The following is a 25,445-nucleotide window of genomic DNA, read 5'->3' as shown; positions in this document are numbered from 1 at the left end:
TCGCACATTCTATATAAATTGATTTACACTTCGTGCTTTATGGAATTATTTCATATTTTAATTAAGTTTTACAGGCTATAGATTAACGTTGCAAGCTGAACCAATGCATTCATGACGACGCGGTTGGCGCAGTGGAAAAGTAACTGCCTACTGAGCCGACGGTCCCGGGTTCGATCCCCGGTCAGGGCAAATATTTGAGTAATGAACTCAATTATTTGTTCTTGGGTCTGGGTGTTATTATCTATATATGTATTTATAATATTATATTTATCGTCGCCTAGTATCCACAAAACAAGCCTTAATTGAGCTTACTGTGGGACTAGGTTGATTTGTGTAATAATGTCCTATAATATTTATTTATTTATTATTCTTCATATTATAAAAATGATGTAAATATGTACCTACTACATTTTATCCTTTATGCACTGTTATGATGCACAACATATCAAAACAACGGTAATCCAATTTACCACTATGCATTCTAATAAATTTTCAACCCAAATGCGAATTAAAAGAACGTGTTTTGATTATTCAAAGCATTAACAATACACATATTTACGACAGCCATTGATATTTATAAATAAAGACTTAAAAAGGAGACTGTCGGAAAATGTACAAAGGAAACACAATAAATTGCGTGGCTGGTTATACGTGAGGGGCTTGCGGAGGAGCAGTAATGAATGTCCTAAATGCACTCCACGATGCAACGCCTTTCTTTTCAGTCACTGAACACACCAAAATGACCGACATTTAGGTAGCTTTATGTCTACTACATTAAGCTAACTTCAAGTGTAGTGTGAACAGGTACCTTATAGGGAAGCGCGTTACATCTTAGACCACATCTCAGCTTAACATCAGGCGAGATTGTGGTCAAGCGCTTCCCTATTCTCAATGAAAAAAAAAAACGAAGAACTAGAATAAATAAAATTACTATAACTACATGATGTAAAAGTGGCTTCCCGATGTTTGTCTATCTGCCCCAATGCAACTACGCAACGGATTTTAATACCGATTTTTTTAATAGACAGACTGACTGACTAACTTGACATCGGTAAAGTGCAATCCATTAAGCTCACAAGAAGACGTATTTACTCAAAAGTTTACATTATATCCTATAATATAAAATAATATTTATGACTTTAGTGAGTTCACTTCTAAGAATATCTTCAAAATTTTAAACGCAACATTTTAAATTTTGTATAAAACAGGTGGTATGAATAATACATACAGGTGGTATGACAGAAATACTGAACATAATTTTTATGAAAGCATAACCATGACAATATTTAATAAAACATAAATATTAACATTCAAAGAAAAAAAACAAAAAAGAATTTAATATCGTGATGTAGGATTCGAACCCACATCTTCGATAACTTGCCTTGACCAATTCAGCCAATCACGATTCTGAGTCATATTACGTTTTTTCAATAGAGACATACGATTCAAATCAAAATTATAAGGGTATATTGTGCAGTTTAAATGCGGAAACGTTACTTATAAAGTCTATGTACAATAATCTATAATGAATCAAATCACAACTATATCTAAATAAAAAACTAAACATTTCATATATTGAGAAGAAGCATAGTTTACGAAAATCTGTTACATTTTAACTATTTATCTGTTCTCTCCTGCATTCTTAACAGACAGTTTTAGTAAATCAAATATCCATAATATAAAGCATAAATTTAAAATAATCATCTTATCTTTGTCCAATAGCCTGTACGTTAGAACTAAGCCTATCGTATGCAATGCGACGTGCACATCCGTGCAGAAGCAATAAATCGCATTTTAGTTTCCGACCCGAGCTTCACGGCAAGAAATATATTATGCACGTTCAACTCGGCGCGTCCAATCATTTTATTTTTATTTATCGCTCATAAAGTAATAAAGTGTCAGTTTAAAGGGTTCCGTACTGAAAGAGTAAAACGGGACCCTATTACTGAGACTTCGTTGTCTGTCTGTCTGTCTCCAGGCTGTACTCATAAACCGTGATAGCTATAAAGCTGAAATTTTCACAAATGATGTATTTCCATTGCCGCTATAATAACAAATACTAAAAATTCAAAAAAGTACAATATTAAGGGTATAGAACGGAACCCTTCGTGCGCGAGTCCAACTCGCACTTGGCCGGTTTTATTTTTATTTATCGCTCATAAAGCAATAAAGTGCCAGTTTTTAATTGCTCCCTTAAGATACAATATTATCAAATTTTTATTTTAACTCATTGCGTTTTAACGAGTGCAGGATCAGCGGTCACTGCAATAAAAAGAATTTGCACGTCTCAAGACGCTTCCGAGAACTAGCGCGACAAACAATTATACATCGCGTAAAATGGAATGGAAACGACAAAAATGTGATAATCAAATTGCCACACCAATCTACAAGGCCGCGGAAAATGATAAATAAATATTACGTAAAAATGGTTCCGTTTTCATTTGGCTATTCGGAAAATTGATATTTTGATTCGTTTAATTGAAAACGACTGAGAATTTGTCAATCATTATTTATTTACCTAAACAAAGTGGTTACTTTACTCATAGTCACAGAGCTTGGCACAGATTTGATGAATATTCATGAAAAAAAATGTAGAAAGCTCTGTTATATAGGTTTCGGGGATTTCTTTAATAGGCCCTATATGTATTTCGATAGTTGGTAATTGGTATGTTCTTTGTTTTAATAAGTATATCAATATTTTTTATGTGTTACAGAAGAAAGAGAAGCATTATGTTAACATTAAATGTTGCCAGAATGCCAGATACATGATTACCCTCGCGAAAGTTGGTAATGGTATCTCGAATCAAACAAAATCATATTAACTAGAATTATCGCTTTTTTATTCAAATAAAACTAAGGTTTTTTAAAGACATGTTTATTTTACATACTTTTAATATGCATGTATACAAATTATAGAATATAAACTTTATTTATAGGTTCCTAAAGTATAAGCTAAATGAACAAAACTATTAACATCCACGCAATATGTTAAACGAAATCCACTTCTTGAATATTAAAAGAAAAAAACGTTACATCTTATAACAATTAATTATCACTGTATCGGATATTCAAATAAAAAAAAATTGGTCAATATGCATAAAATCGATATTAATTAACATCTGATTCCATACATAAAGGCTCTAATTGTACACGAACACTCGCAAATTATATCCAAATCCTGACCAATTATTCGTTTCCTTATAGTTGAACGATTTATTGCAATTTGTTACGAGTAAACAGTCACTTTATTTATTTAGATGGTTTTGAAGGAACATCGTCGAATTGAATAAAAATAATATCACATGACAAAAGACTACAAGAGATATTTCCTTACGCTTGGAAGCATTCTTTAAGGTGATGAACTAATTTTTCTAACATTTACGGCCCTTTTTAAACCTTCGTAATTTTTATATTATTAAAGTTGTCGTGATGAAAATTCTTGACAAGAAAGTTCAATAGTAACACAATACGTCTACCGTTTTAGAAACATGATTCCATGATATTTTCTCGATAGAAAAAAAATACAAAGTTCTCATTGTTATTTTTTTTTAATCTCTGGCATCTTCAAAATAACAAACGTAAAGTTACGACTTTTTGGATATTAACTATAAAATATACAACCTATACGTCTACTGTGTTAGAATTTTGAAATATGCGATGGTTTTGAAATAAACAAGAAATACTTGAAATTAGCGCCTGACCAGCCAATATAGCGAGAGCCGCCCTGTACCTTCCTACCCCGATCGCTGCACGAGTCATTCCCGCTACAGCCGTCACACGGGGAACTTGTGTCGCTTGCGCAATCGTAAAAAAGGGTGACAACACGATAAGACAAAATGAGACAAATGGGGACAATAAAGAAAATAAGAAGAAGAAACATAAAGGTTGGAGGAAAAAGAATGCTTACAATTGGAACAAATTAATGAAGTAAGTTGGTTTTATTTTAAATTTGATGATAATTGTATTATAGACGATGTTTGATATGTACCCCTGTTTTAAGTACATAACGAATGTGTAAGATTTTTTCATTTATAGCATAAATAATCTTTTCAGAAATTCGGAATCCAGAAGGAAAATAAACCCACTGATTGTTCACAATGTGAACCCACTCCTTCGTAAGTACCTTTATTCAGTCAAAAATGTATGTTATCAACGCTCTACTGGTTTTATCGCATGATTCCATTTTTAGCAAAAAGCAACAAAGTGCAAAGAAATAAAAAATCATGGTGAACTTAGTGGAAGTATGGTGGACGTAATATGGAATTATGGAATAGGAGCTCGTTGGAGTAGTATTATATTTTAAAAAAACACGAAAAAATTTCAAGAATTTCTTAGTAGGTGGTAGATAAGTATGTTGTATAAAGAATTTGATGTTGATATTTATTTCATTTATACTTACTACACCTGTGCGGGAAATTGCTTAGTACTAAAACCGGTTTATATTCATATTTACATAGTAATGTGAGTTTTCATTTCGAAAAATTTTGTGTAAGTATATTAAATTGAGTTCCTGGGTGATCTGGAAACACAATTGGGCCCTGAGGATGGCGCTGCAGTCACTCCTCCTAATCACATGAACCGATTTGGATGAATATTTGTGTGCACATTTCATTGTTGTGGGATGATTGGTTGATTCGTTTTCACATTAGCTAATATTATGTATTTTTGTTGTTAGAAAGTAAACTTAATTTAATGTTTATAATACATTATTATTGGTATAAATAAGCCAGTGTTCGTCTCACATTGCTGTACCTGCCTACTTATCCTACCAGGGCCTAACTTTGTTCTGGCTATTTTATTTTGATTATTTGTAATGAATAATTATAATTATAATAGAGTGCAAAAAATAAATACATGCGTCAATATATTTTGTGTTTTTTTTAAACAATTTTTTTATTTAAAAAAATATCATTCCGACCGCGGCTTTGCCCGCGTGGAATTAGGTTATATCGTGAATCCTGTTTTATCCCACAGAAGTGTTCAGTTCGGATAAAAAGTATCCTATGTGTAAATCCAGGCAATTAGCTATATTTTATCAAAATTGGTAATGTAGTCTTGACGTGATTAAGTAACAACTAACAAAAAAATATACAAATTAACATCCAAAGTTTCGCATCAGTTTTACTGTATTAGCGATATCTTCCACTCTTGACTTTGACTGAGAAGAATTAGGGTTTATAACTTCTTTCAGAAATAGTACCTTTCATTTCTGGGCATGATGTAATATCTACGTCAGCATCAAATTCTATCTAAATCAATTCAGTAGTCCGCGTAATTAGGTACCATTTCATTTTTTCAGAGTAACAATATTTTTTTGTTATTTTAAAGATTATTTATAACCTGTATTATTTTGTAATAAAGTAAACATTACGAAATAATAATAATTAATAATTATTAATAATGTCTAAGTAGTTGTTAAAAAGAAGATAATTTTGTGTTTATAAGCAAGAAAATAAAACCAATAAATCAACAATTAAATATATGTATAACAATATTATAACTGTATGACGACTCCATACATGTTTGTCCCGAGTCGGCCAGCGGCAGCGCGGCGAGTATGCAAGAATGACTTCGCGCACACCCGCGTTCGCGATAGCGAGCTATTAGACTCCGCCCGCCAAGCAGTGGATTTTTTTTTGTGTATCGTCTTAAACAAAACGTTTAATTATTATTTATAAACATTTTGGTAAAATCCTTTCATAAATTTCATATTCCACAAATACACTAATACATTTGCGATTTCTTATTTTAGCTGACATACAACCAATACCAATAATACCTGTGCCAGATAACGGTACTAAAGAACACAGGTTTTTCCAATCCACATATAATTACAATACTTTAAGGAATTAGGTTGTTTTCTTGGTTCGACAAATGCATAAGATTTTTTGTTATATCTATAAATAGAGGGTTGTCTATGTTTTACCATCGGTTTCATAAATATCTTGGCCGTGTAAAGTTCTTATAATTAAGTATTTATTTAAATAAGTCTAATAGTAAACAATTACTAATTAATTAATCTAGAATATTCAGAGCCTTGTGATTGCATCGTGCATAAAAATAGTTTTTAAGATCATTTTCCAAATATAGGTTCTGTAAATTCTGTTGCATTGTTGCAAAGGCAATAGTCGTGAATTTAAAACGACAAGCTAAAGAATATTATTTTTTCGTTATTATTTCTTTCTGTCTTTCGTCTATTTCTTTCAATCAAACTAATTTTTAATATCAAAAATAAAATTGATGGAAATGTACCTATATAATATCAATAATGAAATAATAATTACTTACACCAAATTAAATGAAAAATAGAATCTCTGTGTTGAAAATTTTTTGTGATTCAAATGTCCATCGGAAGTTGCCACAAATTCAAGAACTACTTTTTTATTTATTATAGTCAAAAAAATATATTTAAATTGATAATCTATTATTATTTCAATAATATATGCCGGTGTTAATAACCGCAATATTGGTAGTCAAACTTGCTTCAATTGATATAAATTAAAAAAACATACAGTTAGTCACGGCTTAGCAATAAATTAGTTTTGAAACCTATTATTTGAATTTGGGAAGAGAAAAGACAGCTTTTGCTATCGCCGGAAATACCAAATTGCTGCTTATAGCCGCTTCTATGTTAAGAATGAAGTGTCTATAAGTTCCTTTACATTTATTTACATATTTTTGCAATCTAATGTCTGCCTTTTATTGCTTACGAATAATTTCTAAGAGCATAATATAGGTACAGATTAGTAGTTGATACAAAAAAAATGAAACTATCTATAGTTGTATGTAAAGGTACTCCGATGTGAAAATAATAATCAACTTAATCATACGAATACAACTCAATATAACCAACAGTTAAAACTAGGTTAACAAAAGTTCAACGTTAAAATCTATGTCACTGTTTTAAAAATCCATAACATATTATATCTTTCTCCCAAAATTTCCAAATGAATATTTTAGGTTATTTATGGTGTCAAAGAGTGGGTGACCGATTGAATGAAGAAGTCTTTGTTATAAAGAGATATTTTTTTTAAATGGTGATATTCTACTTGAATATTTAAACTCTCAAGTTGGTATCTAGGAATTTTTCTAATATAAGGAGCTCTTCTTTATAAAATTTATTAATACTTTGTTTGTGTCAGTGTGATGCCCAAAAGATTTCTGATTCTAAGCTTTTCAAAAGATAATTCGCCCGCGTTTTCAAAGAAAAACCCGCATAGTTCCCGTTCCCGTGGGATTTCCGGCATAAAACCTATCCTATGTGTTAATCCATCTTACCCTCTATATGTGTACCTACTAAATTGAATTGTAATGGGTCAGTAGTATTTGCGTGAAAGAGTAACAAACATATATACATACACATACAACCATCCTCACAAACTTTCGCATTTATAATATTAAGTACGATAGGATAGGATACGATTATAAACACTTAATATAAAAACATACAAACAATACTTGATATAAAATAGATTCAATTATTACCGAATAAAAACGTAGATCACGGAACTTCGTGAAATGGCGTATTCATGAAATAGGAACCAATATAGGTTCCTATTTCATGAATAGGTATATGACCTATTTTGACAAATAACAGGAACTATTTTATAAGCTCTACGTTCAATAAAGTAGTCTCATTTTAACTTGAGTAATTCTAAGTTTGGTATAAATTCTTCTTTGAGAGCTTAAGCTAGGCAAATAATTTAAAAATTACTACTGCAGATTCTTTTCATGTATCAGTTTCTTTCAAATTTCATCTAATTTTTAATTTTTTAGTCATTTAAATTTCTAATAACACGCCCTTTAACATATTAATAAATTAAAAAAAGGCTTTTTATAGGCAATCCCGTATAATTTGCAAATGCGACAAATTGACGAGTACATAATATATACCTACTGTGTTGCTTAAAATTGATTGCTTAAACATTGATTATTTTGTCTTAACAGATATTAGCAGATAAGATTTAATATTTCATACCTACTAATCATCTATGAAACCAGCGAAATGAAGATCCGCGTATGTGAATGATGACTATGTTTTCGGTACAAGCCCTTCTATTTATTGATGATACTTCGACATGACCTTAAACTTTTACGAAATGTCACTAAAGGCTTTGAAGCTGCAGTAACGATGTATGCAATGTGCAAATGCTACAACGAAATTAATTTGACAGTTTGATTATACACGCTTACCCAAAACACAACAAATAAGCCCACCTACCAATAACACTACATTATTATAACATCCCACGTACACGTAACTGAATGAATCGCCAATTTTGCTTATATTTTCATATTAAAATAGGCAGATTTTGTTTATTAATTTACGCGAGGCTTTGCAATTTCATTTTGTCATCTTAAAGCCCTCCAAATTAACCGGTCACAGCGGTGCGGTTATGACGGTTATAATATAAATTGAATACATTATGAGTAGTTATCACAGATCAAAGAAACTAAAGGATCTCTATGGTAGTTATTCACTTGATATCAACGGGAAAATACAGATTAAAATTGTATAAACAACATTGCAATCTTTTACATACAAAAAACATTAGATATAAAAGGATAGCAAAATTAATATAAAAATTTAAGGAACAATAATTACATATTATATTTACTAGAATATATAAATCGTTACACTGCGTTAAGCACCAGCTAGCTTATTATTTTTTATTATTATATTTATTATTAAAAGTTAGACACTTTTAATAATATAATAATAAAAAAATGGAAGTCTTATAAGAAAGTACTAGTAACGATGGTAAACTTCAAATATAAGCTTTAGTTTACCTAACCTGCAGCAAATAACCAATGATCTAAACATTTTGTTGCAAAATGCAATTTGCGAATATTTGCCTCAATATAAGCCATAAACCCATGACGTCTCATTTTATAACCAGTCAATAAATGCGTTATTATAAATAATAAATTGAATTTGTTTTAAATGATAATAATTTCGATGCTGTGTTTCTTTAACCTTCGGCATACAAGGTGAAAAAAACTCCTCACCTATACAACGTGGGGTCAAACTAACCCCACTAGAGATTGTCTCTACTTTATGTGTGCATCATGTGCAATAAGTTTGAATGGGTTTTTCTGTTACGTACATTAATAAGCTAATGAATAAAATACAAAAAGTATCAAATTAAACATTTATTATAAAAAAAAACTTAAAAATCACGTAACCTTTCCGTGAATTCAACAAAATGTTATTAAATCGAAATAAAAAATCAACAAAAATATTTCTTCTTTTATAACTTAATTATTTTACTTCTTATATAAAATAAGACAATAAGGCTTTATAAAAAAATCACAATAATTGGCTCTTTATGACTATTTGAGCGAGATCATTCGTTATCTAAAATAGTACAATTTTGACACATCAAATTCGCATATGTTCCTTACATATGGCGGCGTTACATTTGAAACATCCGTTTAGAGTCTTCCTATCTTTGTGTTATTCTGTCTTGGACAGAAAAAACATCGCTGAGACCTTCTTGGTTGCTTTTGCGGTGGTCCTGGAACTTCTTGGCCCAAAGTTTTCGTCGTCCGACGAAGTTTTATTTTCTTCCAATAAGGCCGCCGCAATACGATCATCCTGCAGATTATTATTCATATTGACTATCTATACCTACAATAAAAATAAAAAAGTATAAATAAAACACTAATTGTAGCAGTAAATAACAAAAAAACACAGAAGTAGGTACAAACTTTTTTGACAACGTCCCATACAACGTGGGGTAAAAAACGCCCGGGAACCACTTTGCGCACGTGCTCACACGACCCTGGCGCGCGCAGTATTGATTCAACGCTGTGATTCGACGCGGTAATATTTAAACTTCAGCTACTGTGAAAATTAAGTTATTTGGTTGCATTTTAATATAAAATCAACGCAATTTAAAAGTGTTGGGGTTAAAATAACCCCACCTTGTATGCCGAAGGTTAACATTAGTTATTTAAGTACCTACTTTTAAAAGTTTATGATCGGATTTTTTTTGTAAACTTCTATTACGTACCAAGTTTACAAAGCGTATTAATGAGGAATAAATAATATCATTTCGCTTAAGTAATTGTTAATTTATTCTTACGGAAAAGTTTAATGAACTCTTAACGTGTTTAACTCGAAGACTTACGAACTTAATAACTAAGGATTTGTTTTACCTACTATTTACATCTAAGGGTTGTAGCTAGGTATCTTAAAACATTTTTTATTATCTAAATATAAACAAGCGTGTATAAAAGCATTTATATATTTTCATATTACAAGCATTATTACCTTATGTCTAAGAAACTCAAGCAACTTGGAAACTGTTGCAAATAATATGTAAGCGCTTTCAAACCAATTTCTATGTTAATTCATTCTGTTATTCACAGTAAATAGAATTTTTAAGGCTTTTTGTTGACACTTGAGAGCAAAATAATAGATATTGTGCTCGAAAATGTTTTCCATTTCAATTTAAAAACACATCAATATTCCCACTGTTTATATAAAAATAGCTATTTTAATAATGGTGGTTAAAAAGTGAAATGGCTGAATATCATAGTTTTATTTGTATTTCGCAAATTTAGCCTCAGTATGTCGCTAACGAGGTAATAAATAACATATCGTGCAACTACATCGCAACTTCTGAAACTGCTAACACTTTAAAATTGAAAACATCGTTATTCATTTATTCACGTTAATACTCAGAATTACAATACCTATATCTTTGAGCTAATCTTTACTTTCGACAAATTCCGTTATTGCGAAACGTTGTTTGTTTTTTAATGTTTCAAAACAATTATTGTCTGACTTTCTTTGTATTGAAAGTAAGTTTTTAGGTGACTAGTCCAGGTATACATACGTAGTGTTGGATTTACAAAAAGGGTTTTATTTAATGGAATAAAACGTCGACGTTGTTCACGAGTTATCAAAGCGTTAAGCATTATTATCCTTCATAATGCATTTAACTAAATTATGGGCGATAAAAACTTGATGTCTGAATTTAATTACACGCATTTGGCGTTGTTATGACAATCACTTAACGGGATCAGCTTGATTGTCATGATTATTACTAAAGTAAACATACTTAACGTGTATGGATACCAATCAACATTCATGCATGACAGAATTCAACAACGCGAATGATTTATATAAACCCTGACGACCAGAGCAATTAATAAATTGAAAATTATCAGTACAAATTTACCGGCCCGTGGGCTGTGAGTGAAGTAAAAAAAATTGGTTGATGGTTCCACTTAACGGTAGATTAAAATGTATCGTATTATAATATATTACTACTTAATGAGGATGCTTTCAAGACCTTGATAAGTAATGCATAAATTATTTTACACTTAATTGAGATTTTAAGGAATTCTAAGGACTAGATGTTAACGTATTACGAAACTGCCATAAAATATGCCATAAAAGTTCCAGTAATATGGTAATCTTTGTTATTATCTACACATGTAGGCAATTGAACAAGCATTGTCTTTTTAAATTAGTTATTATCATCTTAAAGCATAATATATTTATACGAATTCATAAATACATACTTATGTATCTTTTTGTAATAATGTATAATATTATCCAGCAAATTAAGTTCGAATTAGGGTCAATGAACCAATTTTTTAAGAAAAATACCATTTCATTATAAATCGAATCTGTAATTCCCGTCTCCCGTTGCATTCGAAGAATGAGCAAGAACACCTTCACAGCACTTTCAGATACCGCTATCTTTATCATGTAGGACCTCAAATAAACATAATTCTGACTTGCCTTAACTTACCAAACACGCACATTTTTATGGCCACAAGATATTGTGTGTGTTATCTTAATACTTAAATTTACATTATTTTTAATCAATATAAAATTTACAAAAACTTACTCGTCTTTGCTTTTGGTATTTATACGTTATTTATTTATTCAAAGTTTAATAAAGAACCAGGACCCTCGCAAACTTATTAACGTACCTACATCTAATAAATAATTTATGAGCCCACATTTCACTCAAAATATGTTTCCACTAAAATTTGACACTTTTCATTTATTCGTAATGAGTTAACGACCTTTAAATCTTTTTGATTCATCGTTAATATACCACGAAAACGATTGTAAAAGAAATAATCGTAACAAATATAAATCTTAATTTTAATAACAAACAGCAATAATATGTTATTATCTACCTATTTAGTTCTACTAGTTTTTGAACATCTGGGTCATGTGACCAATCGCCGTTTAGAACATGTAATATAATTTATACTCCCCATGTCACCTCCGATATCCATTTACATCGGTTCAATAAAACTATTTATTAAAATCCTGTTATCGCTAAATTTGGTTACAAGACTAAATTTCTAAATGAGGTTAACGCCCGCTACTCAAATATGTATACAAGAAGACATTAGTGACCACAGCTAAAGAAACACAATGTTAATTCATGGAAATTAATATAACATGTCCCTAGTAAGTTAACTTCAAGATTAATAGGTGGATGTTAATTTCTGAAAAAAATATTTGAATAAAATCAACATCACATATATAGAACTTATACGATGCTTTAACTGTATCTATCTCCTACTAGCTGTTGCCCGCGACTTCGTCCTTGCAGTCATGAAGATATCATTTGCTATGAGAATTGTGGTCCACGCAACCTGCATTCATCCATTTTATTTGTAAAATATGAAATGTCACTCCTTTCATTATTTTGGTGTTCTTTACTAAGACGACACTTCTGATTTGCCAAAGTATTAAAACTTATTACACACATAAGAGTTTTAGAAAATTCAATCTATAGTTTTACAGAAATCAATGATGGATTATGGATAAGCAAATATGCATAATATGTACAAACTCAAACTCAAACTTACAACATAATATAGGTAGGAGAAAGGGGTACCAACAGCGGAGAAGAAAAAAAAGACGTGTGGCACTCGGCGACTGTCGCGGCAAAGCTATTGCATAGCATGCCTTCAAACCATGATATTTCTACCTCCCCATTCCGTGCCCGTCGGAGTGGGCAGCGTGAGGTTTTTTCGTTACGGAATTTCTCGATTCGGTCCCCGCGCTCAAGGCCCGCGATAGAAGCTATGCAATAGCTTAAAAAACTTGAGCAGAAAATAAAATAATAACTTGATGCAATTACTGATCCTTTCGTAAATGTATATAAAAAAGCTGTAATTAATGAAAGTCATACAATGGGATCCTCCCTGCTTTAAATATATTAAGTATCTCACTACTTATTCTCAGGAATAACAACAAGGATTTCATATAAACTTTTTTCCAGCTCAGTTAAAAATAATTTCTTAGTTAAAGTGAATCCAATTCAAAAACTCTAAGATGAAGAAATAAAAATTGGAACTTTCATACTAATTCACGGTAGCCTTTAAATACCCGTTGTATCGCAAAATCCGTTCTAAACGGTCATTTTCAGAGCTCTTAGACACCCTAATCCAACCCTATAGCAGAACCCGTTCACTTTTGACATCTGCCAACTATCAACTTTTAAGTTTGTAACACGAATAAATGAAGAACTTTCACACCAACATGTAATAGTCCCTAGAGACACTCTTTTGCAAATTCCCTTATTTATAGACCTCTAACTATAAGCTACGTACATGTCAATTTTCAAGCATGCAGCAAAACAAATGAAGTACTTTCACACTACGAGCCATTAGTGGATGTCTATTAACTTGAAACCACGACATTTCACTGTTATTATGTTCGATGTTTTCGAGATGTATAATCACAATATAATATATACAGGGTGTCCCACTGTTGGTATACTAAGCTCAATGGATGTTATAGTTTTGCATACGCTGAGTACGTAAAAAACACTTATAAAATTCCAGACGCATTTTTTTTTCAAATAGATGAATTCTTAAAACTCTTTGTGTACACCCATAACAAGCAACCCGCCCAACTTTGCCACCAGCACCTGGATTATGTTTTCATAGACAAAATGCTCATATTAGAGAAGCGGTATATGCCGGCTGCGCGAAGCTAGAGAAGAAAACATGGATTTTCAGGAAAAATTTAGCAAAAAATTTTTGACGTAATTTTGTTGTTTTCATGATCAGTGTATGCAAAACTAAAAGTCCCTTCGCGCTTAGTATACCAATAGTGGGACACCCTGTATAGAACGACATTTTATACTTCAAAGTCAATATGAAGGTAGAGGTTAAATATGAATATTTTAAAAGAATAGAGATACCAAGGGTCTACTATTTTTAATTAACACAAAAAATCGTAGAACCAACGATGAAATAAAAAACTAAAATACAATAATAATCTCAAGAAATATACTTCAAGTAAAGTTTAAGTTGAAATTATTACTTCTTACGTGAGATCTTTTAATAAACAATTTAAGATTTAGTTTTAGAACAAAATACCTGTATTGTAACTTTGTAACATAATATCCAAAGATATATACTTGATGATTTCAAAATTAAAAGAACTTCGAATTAAAAAACGAGTTCATTGGTCATATAACACATTTGCATTATAATAAAAAGCCTAATCATAACTCTGATAAAGCCAAAAATAAACAACTTGAAACATATTATTACCTCACGCATATTTACATTGACATCTTTAACGTATAATCATCTTATATTCAATAAACATCTCAGATATGTATAGCTTTTTATCAGTTATTTATATAGGTGCAGTTCCGGTTTTCAGGGCAACATTCTTAAATCGGTCAGTGAAACTGAATAGCTCGCGTCCATTGCATTGTTTCAAAAATAAGGTTACAATACTAGTATAGTATTACATTTACTTTTAAGATATCATAAAGAAAGGCTCATGTAACTGTAAGGATGCAAGTACGTTGCAAATTGAAAGCTTTTACTGACTCTATTTGTAGAGCTCTGAAACGCAAGTGCATATACATCGATAGTCTTCCTCGTGTCACTATTAATTTTTATGTCCTTAACGGGATGCTTCTTCTTCCTTATGAAACTTTGTTTTGTAGCTGAAATAAAACGGCAAAAGTATGCTCAGAATTAAAAATACATTAACAACAAAAACCGCTACTTTCTCATAAATTACTGTGAAATGATTTCATAAATTTGTAACATAATATTGAACAACCTATCTTGGAAAACATATAATGAAAATTTACTTTTAAAACTTGACCAATTAGCCTAAAAACTGAAAAACAAATCAAAAGATTGTTTGAATGGGTGATTTGTGATTTGACGAACATGGCTAAAGGATATAGGATACAGCACGCACACATTGACGCCTAGCATGTGGCTGGCGACACACATGTAGCAGAAGGCTTCGTCGCCAAAATACACCCACACATGGATAAGGACCTACAGCTATATGCCAAATACGTTGCGGTATTCGGCGTTAACGTAAGAGGTAATATAAGAGTCGCATCTTCGAGTTTGTACAATTTAGTTTTAAAAGCCGGTCGCAGGTGAGCGGGGCATGTAAGCGAATTTTAGCACGACTTATCGGTTAGCCGGCTCTGTATAGAGCCTTTATCTAGTGTTCTCAAGACTGAAGACTGAATTTCGGGACAGTGCGTCCCGAAATCGTGTCCCGTGCCATGGCGCCGGGAATATTTTTTTATATTTTGGTAAGTTTCTTCTACCTGTTGAATGTGTTAACAAATAGAAGTTTTAACTTTTATGGAATTTAATATTAGTCAATATTACTTTATATTTTATTATCAATAAAACATTTATTTTATAAGAATTATTAAGATTAAATAGTTGGATAAAATAAGAATTAAGTTGGTTTAAAATTTGTTTTAACGTTAGTTAAAAGATCATAAAATATTTATTAAAATACAAACCAATTTCTATAAAAATATTTTTTAAAATAATACTTAATTATAATACCCATAATCAGTTTAAGTTCATGTAAAAAGTTCGTTACATTTAAAAAAATATATCCTGGCATGAATTAAACATTAATCTACAAACATCTTAAAATGCTAATCGTATGTTCTCGAAAGCTTATTACATTTACATTAGAAAAATATATGCATATTTGGCGGATGTATTCAGAATATTTCTTTTACTATATCGGCCTTGACCTTTTGCCATAACTATAATAATAATGATTGAGTCATAACATATACTCGTCGTAAAGGTTGATGAGACGGTAGAAAGAACTTTTTTTTTATTTAAATGTATTTTTAATGTAACCAGTATTTATAATGTTTATCTTCAAACACTTCAACACTCAACAAATTTTTATACATAGTGAACATATTATTTTATTCGAAACATTAATTGTCAATTAAACTAGATTGCCAAAATTGTGAATATAGAATGATTCTGTGTGAGGAGATATTTTCCTCAATATACCATATTGTGCTTATTTTCATACAAAACGCTTTTCTCTTTTATCACGAGATTTATCCTCGTGAAAATTTATCTCAGAAATCCATGACAAAAATAGTATGATGCCTAACTTGATGAAGAGAAGTTTCAGGGATATAGAAATCTATATACCAATATAAATAGATATAATTGATTGAATTAAATGTATCAAATTTTTTATGTACCTATTTAATATAAATATATATATAGGCAAAATTATTATTTTTGTAGTTAATTGTTCTGTGTGCTCTCTAAATAAATAAAATCGTGGTTGGGCAACCCTATGACTGCACTTGTGCTACTAGTACGTGCATTAAGCGTTATTATATTATATAATATATTATTGAGTATTTAGAGATCACGATCCAAGTGACACATTTGGATATATTATACCGATATGATTAAAATAAAAATCCATATAATTATTGGGTATATAAAAATGTGTCACATGAATGAATCGTGATCTCAAAATACTCAATTTATAATCAATTGCTGCACAAAATAGAAACTTCCAGAATATCTGATCTAAATCTTGTTCGATAAAAATTTACACGTGTCAATCGTGAAATTTGTAGAATTCCTTTGAATTATAATTGTGGGCTTTATAATGTAAATATTTTATCATATTCATATAATATATATTTAACACGTACCTAGAATTAATGCATCTAATATTATGATTAAATTTATCAAAATTTGGGAAATGTGACTTCAATTGTACTTTTTGTCTTTTTCTATAAATTCGACTATTGTAATGAATGCGACAAAAGTATCAAATAACATAGATTATGTTAATTTTTCCTTGAAATACTTCCATGTTGTTTTCGTTAAATTAATTTACCTATATAAAGTATAAATTAAACTTGAATTATTAATATCGAATGACGTAATAAAACATGTATATAAAATATATAAAAATAGTTATTTTATAAGCTTATCAGTAAACTTAGTAAGATATTTCGTCTTAAATTATGACAAAGAAAAAAAAAATAAACAATAGAAGCACGGGCTCTGTTATCTTTATTCTGTGTTAGGAAAACAGCAGTTCATAAAAGTGGGCAGCATTTTTGGCAAATATCCTCGTTTATTGCGTTCATATTTGCTTATCCTTCAGCTTAAATCTCTTCCAAGTTACAGATTACTGTACCCAGTACAAATTTACATTTTGCTTGTGAGTTGACTGACACAACACAACATAGACAGACTTATATTTGTTGTTGAAAAGATAAAAACTGAAAATGAATTCTCGGATCTTTTAAAATAGATGTAGGTATTAACTAGCTTGCTCTGTATTGTATGGTTAAAATAATATATAGTATGATAACATTGTGGGCTGACACAACGCCGGTAATGTTTAATGATCCGTTAACGAATCAATGAAAAATGTATACGTAAGCATGACACATTCTGACCAATATTTTGCGATGATTTTATCCCACTGACATGTATTTTCTAATTTGTTTTACATAATATTTATTAAAATAAATTTTCCCTAGGTATAGAAAATTTTACTTAGACTCGTCGTATTGGTTCTTTAATAGAGATCAAATTTAAAATACTATGTATATACTGGTGACTTTTAAACATGTTTGCTATGAAACTTGCCGCATTATAATAACCTTTAACAAAAAAACAAAATATAGATAGGATATATCATTATATCATTCATCAAACAGCTATCAAGGTCTATGAGCAAAATTTTTATTCATGTTATTATCTGTTCATAGTTCAACAAACATGGTGCATAGTATTAAGTAATAAAATATGTATAGAAGACCAGCCGCTTGCCTCGGCTTCGCCCAAGTCGATCCAGGATAAAAAATAGACTATGACACTCCTGAATAGTGCAGCTATATTCGTGAAAGAATTTTCATGAATTCAGAAGATTACAAACCTACAAACATGTAAAGTTCATAGATAAATATAGGATACACATCAAATTTTTAATATGTTTACATACTTTAGGTACATGTTTTAATTATATTATCTTAGGATTAAAATACCTTAGATAAATTAACGATGCATATAATGCTTTAAGAATGTACTCAACGATTTATTAAGAACAGTTCAAAAAGTAATAAAGCCCTTGAATGTCCGAGTTATTACGTAATAAAATGTTGGAGACAACCAAGCCCGGTTAGCATTTTGTAACCCACAATAAATCGTACGTCATCCATGTTGCAAAGAAAATGAACATAACAGGACATTGACATCGACTTACAAGTTGATCCTCTTAATGGGCGTACCAGTCAACTTCTGCCTTTATCTTGAGCCCATTGAACTGTCAATCAATTCCTCAAAAACCATTCAAAAACGCAGATTCGCGGCGCAACAAAGCACGCAGCCATAACTGAACTTGCTGCGCTTTTTGTATGTGTAGCTAAAAGTTTTTAGTACAAGCTTTTGTTTAACAAGCAATGTTTAACTGAAATTCAGTTCAACCTTTCAATTAAACAAAAAAATGAATTTAGAAATCCAAGCTAAACAACTTTTTATTTGTAATTTGTTTATTTGCGTAGGCAAACATAACTTTTTGTCTCATAATCAGGATGGTTAAACAAAAATAATTTCACTTGTTTATTATGTATTTAGTAAATTTGAAATTTAAAATCTCTTCCAAATATCAAACGTTCATTGATATTTGAAGAGATAATTAATTAACATAAATATTCCAAGTCTTTAGCATATAAAAACCTGCACAAAAGTTACCTGGCCGCATTTTCTATAAAACTTAAAGGAATGGGTCTACGATAAATCACCTTATCAATGGATATTTCAGTTGGCAATAACATGTATGATACTATTCCAAAAACGCGTTAAGAATAAATTAGAATATTGTGTGAATCATCGCTATTTTTATTCACTTGAAATGAACCCGGCTAGAGGAGTGTGTGAGATATAACCGAACATTCGTATGAGTTCAGAATAGTTTAAAGGTTGAGGATATATGTGCCGGTTCACCTCAGACCATGACGTAATGTAGATACTTAATGCAAATGCATCCTTTCGAATTAGCATTTATCTTTTATTTAGTCTTATTAACCAATACAAATACTTTAAATTAGTCATATACAAAATTGGGAAAATACAATTGATTAAATATTTCGAAGCGAAATGTATGTCATTAACTTAAGTAGGTATTGCAGATAGCTCTGTTCTTGTTCTCACGCAAGTCTGACACGCAATATCGCCCGCAGCTTGTTTTCTTTTCCCGAACAAAGATTGAGAAATTAACCAACAAATGGATTTTTGAGTCCCCTTTTTTGGAAATATAATAACGGACTCATCTATCAGTGTATTGACAATTAATATCAATAGTAGGGTTTTAGTTAACTTGCTCATAAGGAATATTATCTACTATCATAATTTTCTTACAATATATATCAAGCCGTCGAAATAATAATAACAACATCATGTCTGTTATGACAACATTAACGCCCATTTTACATAAATATATTGTTAATAATGAAAAGAAGAATAATTGAATTGTTAAAATTTTCATTGTAGTTTTTGTTTCGCTTTGACAACATCATTAAAATATATTTGTCGACAGCTCAACCTCTTTGTATCAATCATGAATCGTCAATTAAGAGAATTGTTTAAGTATGAAATCATAATGCACTTTGCAGTTTTCAAAATTGATTACGGAAAAAGTTTATGTTCATCGCCATATTAAATATTTTCTCTTTGCCATTTTTAATTAATCGATATTATGTATCGGCCGCTTTTGAAGTTATATCATCTCTTGGAAGTTAAATATAATTATTACATAACACGAAATCCATTTTAAATATAAAATATACTGTCAATTTAACCTTAAAACTAGTTGATGTCACAATTTTATTCCCAGCAAATAGCGACGTCTTTAAAACTCTTTGTAGTCAATACAAGTTGCATATTTAAGATAAATAAAACCTTGCATAACACACTTTGAGGTGTCAAGCAAATTAGATAGGTACCTCTATAATACGACTTCAAATTATAATATTTAATTTGTATAAATCAGAAAGGTTAAACTTTTTATTTAGATGTGTACAAAAAATCGCGCTACGTTACAAGTAAACTATAGTAGGACTAGGATTCCAAGTTATATTATTAGTTACTTAGTCGCAAATTACACAACCAAACAATGTAACCTTCACATTCAATCTAATACCAATCAGTGTATTAAAGAGTGATGTTATTAACATTTAAAACTGTGTATTGTGTTGGTATTAGGAACAGTCCAAACAATAACAAATAATAATCGAATAGATAAACATTGCATAACGAAAATTTCGAGACAGGTGGCGTAATGCACGTCCTTACTTTATTGACATCACCGGCCTTACAACAATTGATTTGTATCTCAGGTGCAAAGGCTATCATACTTTCGCGAGGTAAAGAAACAGATAATATAATAATGTACGCCATAGTGATTGTCAATATAGGATTTTTTCTGATGAATTACATTTTTGAAAACTAGATTTTGGGTAAGTTTATTGGTTTCAGTATTTTTGAAATACAATAATATACAATAACAATAGTATACTGCGTGTGAGGCTTAGGTACACTATGAGAGTATACAATTAAATATTTCAATACCTAAGCAAATCAATTCGTTATCATACAATTGTTATTCCTTAAGGAGTGGCGGATATGAATGGCCTTCACCTGTTTATAAAACTACTTAACGTAAATTGCCAGCCAAACATACGAATGTGTGACATAAGCCTCTGGCGTCACATCGTGCCTTGACATAAACATTAATTCACAGATGAATAGCCTTTCTTCAATATAATATGAGAATTCCACAACAAGACGCTTGTTAACATCCGACAAGAATAAAATCATGACGAGTAACGAACTGATGAAGATATCAAAAAATCATTGTTTAATGAGTTAAAATAATATTTAAATTATACGTCATCGATGTTTTTTTATAAATATATTGAAATTTGACCATGCGATCGGACAACGCATATCTTGGAATAATATAAAATGTAAATTCTGTATAGTATGGCTGTCAAGAAAACCTACAAAAGTGAAGGTTGAATGATCTTATAACTGATTATTGAATAAGTTATTGTAATGTTGTACCTATCATAATACAATATATTTACACTTTCCTTCCGATTTATTTGGATGTTTGTATTAAGGACAAGTATCTAATAAAAGTTTTGTATTCTATATCTGTTCCGATAAGAAATAGTGCATTAACTGAACGAAATCATTTTGGATTGCAGCCAAAAGATCGTGTAACAGAGGTATTACTTTATACATATGTATACCCAAATATGTAACCTACCCAAATTTCAACACATCTATAAATCTATAGACACACCCAGAAAACAATCAATGACAATAATGATGTTGATGTAATGCTTTACATTTAAATAAATTAATGTACAATTTGTATTGCCTTAGTAATCTTATTCATTTAAAAAATATTAATTAAAGCATTGAGGATTGTCGCTTTAAAAACATCAAGTTACATTTTAAGTTATGTTTGTTCACATAAATCAAGCCAGTCTTAAATCATCAAACATTCCACGGACAATAAAGTTAACTAGTTTGTCAATACGGATTTTACCTAGGTACATTTAACATTATTGTTATAAACACGTTATTCGACAGTGAAGATCCGCTTAGAAACATGTTACATATCATCTAACCACATAATTCTCGTATGAGTAAGTGAATATTAATAAAAATGTGGAAATATGCGACATGCTGATGCGCCTCACCGACGATACCTTTACTATATTCGCTGCAGTGTGTCAATCTGCATATTATTCAAATCTTGGAAACCCCATGCTATGCAACGAAGGTATCTTTTATTAAACAATTATAAATCATCATATTTTTATACAAGTAGCCAGTATGTATGCTTAGTTCATTTTGAACGTCATCGTATAAAATAAATCTCTTTCAACACAAGGACAAAGTGTAATTAAAACAACCCTTAACTATTTGTAGGTACTATGACACTTTTGTTTTCGTGCCTATAGAACTCGACATGAAATTTCGCCACATTTTATCATTCATGCCGCAAGTGATTTATATTTTATCGATGTCCACCATGTCCTCGACCGTAACCCTACCTTAACCAACTTATGTTTCAACATCACGTACACGAGACAAGAATCAAGAAAAATAGTTTTGATCCGCAAAACAAACGTGTGAGCATTCGGAAAGAACCGTTGTCATTTTAAGCTATAAAAATTTCGCTTAGCAATCCTATTGGCACAGATACCTAAACCCAATATAGACTTTATCCTTTAAAAAAGATTTACACATAAGTACGTGACTATGAATTAGTAGATAACCTATAAATACTCAATTATCAACATCGCAAAAAATTATGTTACGAATGTGGCTCTTAAATAATTGATTTCCATTGTAATTTCTAGAATAAGTATTGTCCCTGGATAATGCAAATCCAATTACTAAGATAGAGAAGCGCACGGCTAACAAGATAAAGCACTTTTACATGTACATATTACCATTTCAAATTCCTAATCAAGCAAACACAATATGATCAATCGGAGTTTCCACTCTCATTTATGCGACTTGCTGTTCAGAAAATTTTCCTGACTTTTGCCTTACACAGAGGACTTGATTATGATTTCATTTGTTCTACTTATTAAATAAAATTTGATTGTACGATTTTGGTACGATTTTATACTTCGCTGAGAATATGTTTACACACAAACGGTATAAATAATAGTCGAAGATAAAATTAATGCATCAAAATGTAGTAATTTATTAAATGAATTAACGAAACTGCTGTTGATCAACTAATCAAAATATAGTGTCTTTGACGTCTTTTATTTCAGTAATGAATAAATTCATCATGGGTTTATCTCACATCAAGCATCGGTCGTTTTAGATACATTTACACATTTGAACTTTACAAATTCAATTGACAAACTGCCTCCTTGGCAGTTTAGCAATAGATTACAGCTGATGTTCTTGGGGATAACTATCGGAGTGCTCACGACAACCAACGGCCTGATAACAACGTATTTATTACTTATGCAATACTATCGCATCACCATCAATGTTAATATAGAACCGTGTTCCATACTTTTATTTTGGCAAAAAAAACAAATAACCAAAAGCTTATCTGTCGATTATTAATTAATAAATACAAATTATTTCAATCTCGATGTCTATAATATTATGTTACAGCAATGGATGTAAACCTGCTGCTTTTAACCTAGCCTAAAAACGTTATATTTTCCCCCAGATTTGAACAAAGTAATTCTTATCGTTTTTATTAATTGGGTCCCTTCACCCTTGGGAGATGAATATTCTAAAAACCTTTTTATATTCAATTACTACCCTCTTATGAGGCCCGTGTCCCAGCAGTGGGAACATAATATATGGGCTGATGATGATGATGATGATGATGATTCAATTACTTCATTAGAAAAAAATTAAAAGCAAATGTCTAGCTTCTGTACCATACGTTATTCCTTCAGTCAGCTTATTCAGATATTATAGTCCTTTCCACCTAAGATGATTTCTGTGACACATTGATTTTTGACACGTGTAGAGATGTCTTTACTGAAATCATATCAATTTTTTCCGATATTCGATAATATTTTATATGGAAATGAAATCGATTTGAATAAAGTACTAAAATTAGTTTTTTCGGCATTTCGCCAACAATTAACTAAGGAAACTTAGCAAACAACAGCAACAAAAAGTCAACAATAACAATTAGTAACAATAACAGAATACCACGTAAAGTATCAATACAAAAATGCAACTTGTATACAAGGCTGACGCCACAGAACAATAAAAACAAATAGAAGTGCGATAATGTCATAATTAGTATGAAAACCAGTGTCGCCAAACCCACACATTTAAACCGATAGTTATACAGTACACTACAAGTAAACTATGCCTTTGATTGGACAGCTTAATTTGAGTAAAAACTGACTTAGGTTATAAATTCAGCATTTCAATATGTACCCTAACGCACCATGTTACGGTTTATTTTAGTATAACATCTCTAGGTATATTAGCTGTTTTGTTTCTCATTGCACAGAAATTCCAAATTCGAAAAACATTCAGCTACTCCACAACAGAGGGCGTTAGTTTTCGATAGATATAACTTTGAACCTCAACACATAGAGATAAGGTTGAAATTTGTGTCACTCAACATTAATGACATTAACTTGATATTTATCTGATGCTATGCCCTGAGGGATGTCAGCCTTGTTATCGATATCGAGATATCGATAATTCACAAATAAATATTTTTTGTGTATTTTTTTTATTTCTATTATACGAGTATAGTATAATGTGTCACATTTTGGAGTATGTTTATTACTACTAAGTACGTCTTTTTATATTATTATTATTAAATAAAAAACGGAATAGAATAGTATTAATCTATATTTACAAAATACAAACAGAAAATATGCATTATTTTAAATCTTGGAACTGCCGTAGGTTTGCTGTATCGATGGCCTTTGTTAGACTGCTTAGTGCTGTACCCCTACCATGAGTTGACATAGTTAAATCGTCTGACGTAACTACAATAGTAAACGTGAATAGTTCACGAGATTATTTTCCGTGAATGACGTATCTATCATCGAATAGTTATAAACTATGACATATGTCAAAATTAGAACTCATGGTGCAAAAATTGTATGGTTACTACAGCGAGTGTAGTATAGTTTACTATACGTTATCTACTGTAGTATACTATAATGCACCTCATGGTAGGCTTTTTAGTTCTAATACGGCACACTAGGGGGCGCTGTACGAAATTTCATACAAACCGCTTACTACAATCGCTAGCGAGTATCGTGTGCGTAAACTCATGGTAGACCTACAGTTCGGCATTCAGTTAACTCGTCACGTTGCATTTATCCATTTCTCTTTTAAATTAGCCTCTTTGGGAAATCTGTAAATAAATTGGACTAATGAAAGCTAAGGAAAAATTTAATATTTATAATGTTTGTCTTTTCTAAAGTATCGATACTGTCGATATGCGCCACAAGCATCACTAAAGCGACATTCGTTTGTTTATTGCAATAATATTCCAGAAATTCTTGTTTGCTGTTCAATCTATAATAGTACTAATTTCTTACGGATTAAGGTTCATTTTGACTAGATATTTGTATACA

General features: G+C 30.8%; 1 protein-coding gene across 1 annotated transcript; it reads left to right on the top strand.

Moving 5' to 3' along the window:
* The first annotated feature begins 2,765 nt into the window (after window positions 1-2,765).
* Window positions 2,766-4,863, top strand: LOC149904585 (uncharacterized). Its single transcript, XM_090107067.1, has 4 exons — window positions 2,766-2,787; window positions 3,705-3,927; window positions 4,054-4,115; window positions 4,190-4,863. The coding sequence occupies exons 1-4, from the start codon at window positions 2,766-2,768 to the stop codon at window positions 4,228-4,230; spliced, it is 348 nt and encodes a 115-aa protein (XP_089963193.1). The 3' UTR covers window positions 4,231-4,863.
* Window positions 4,864-25,445: the final 20,582 nt, after the last annotated feature.

The sequence above is a fragment of the Colias eurytheme genome, chromosome 11 (genome assembly GCF_061535395.1).
Source record: "Colias eurytheme isolate Ceu_HAF_F1 chromosome 11, ilColEury1 Martin Lab GWU primary, whole genome shotgun sequence".
Classification (NCBI taxonomy): domain Eukaryota; kingdom Metazoa; phylum Arthropoda; class Insecta; order Lepidoptera; family Pieridae; genus Colias; species Colias eurytheme.
The sequence above is the reverse complement of the archived record's forward strand: the minus strand, read 5'-3'. Positions and strand labels throughout refer to the sequence as shown.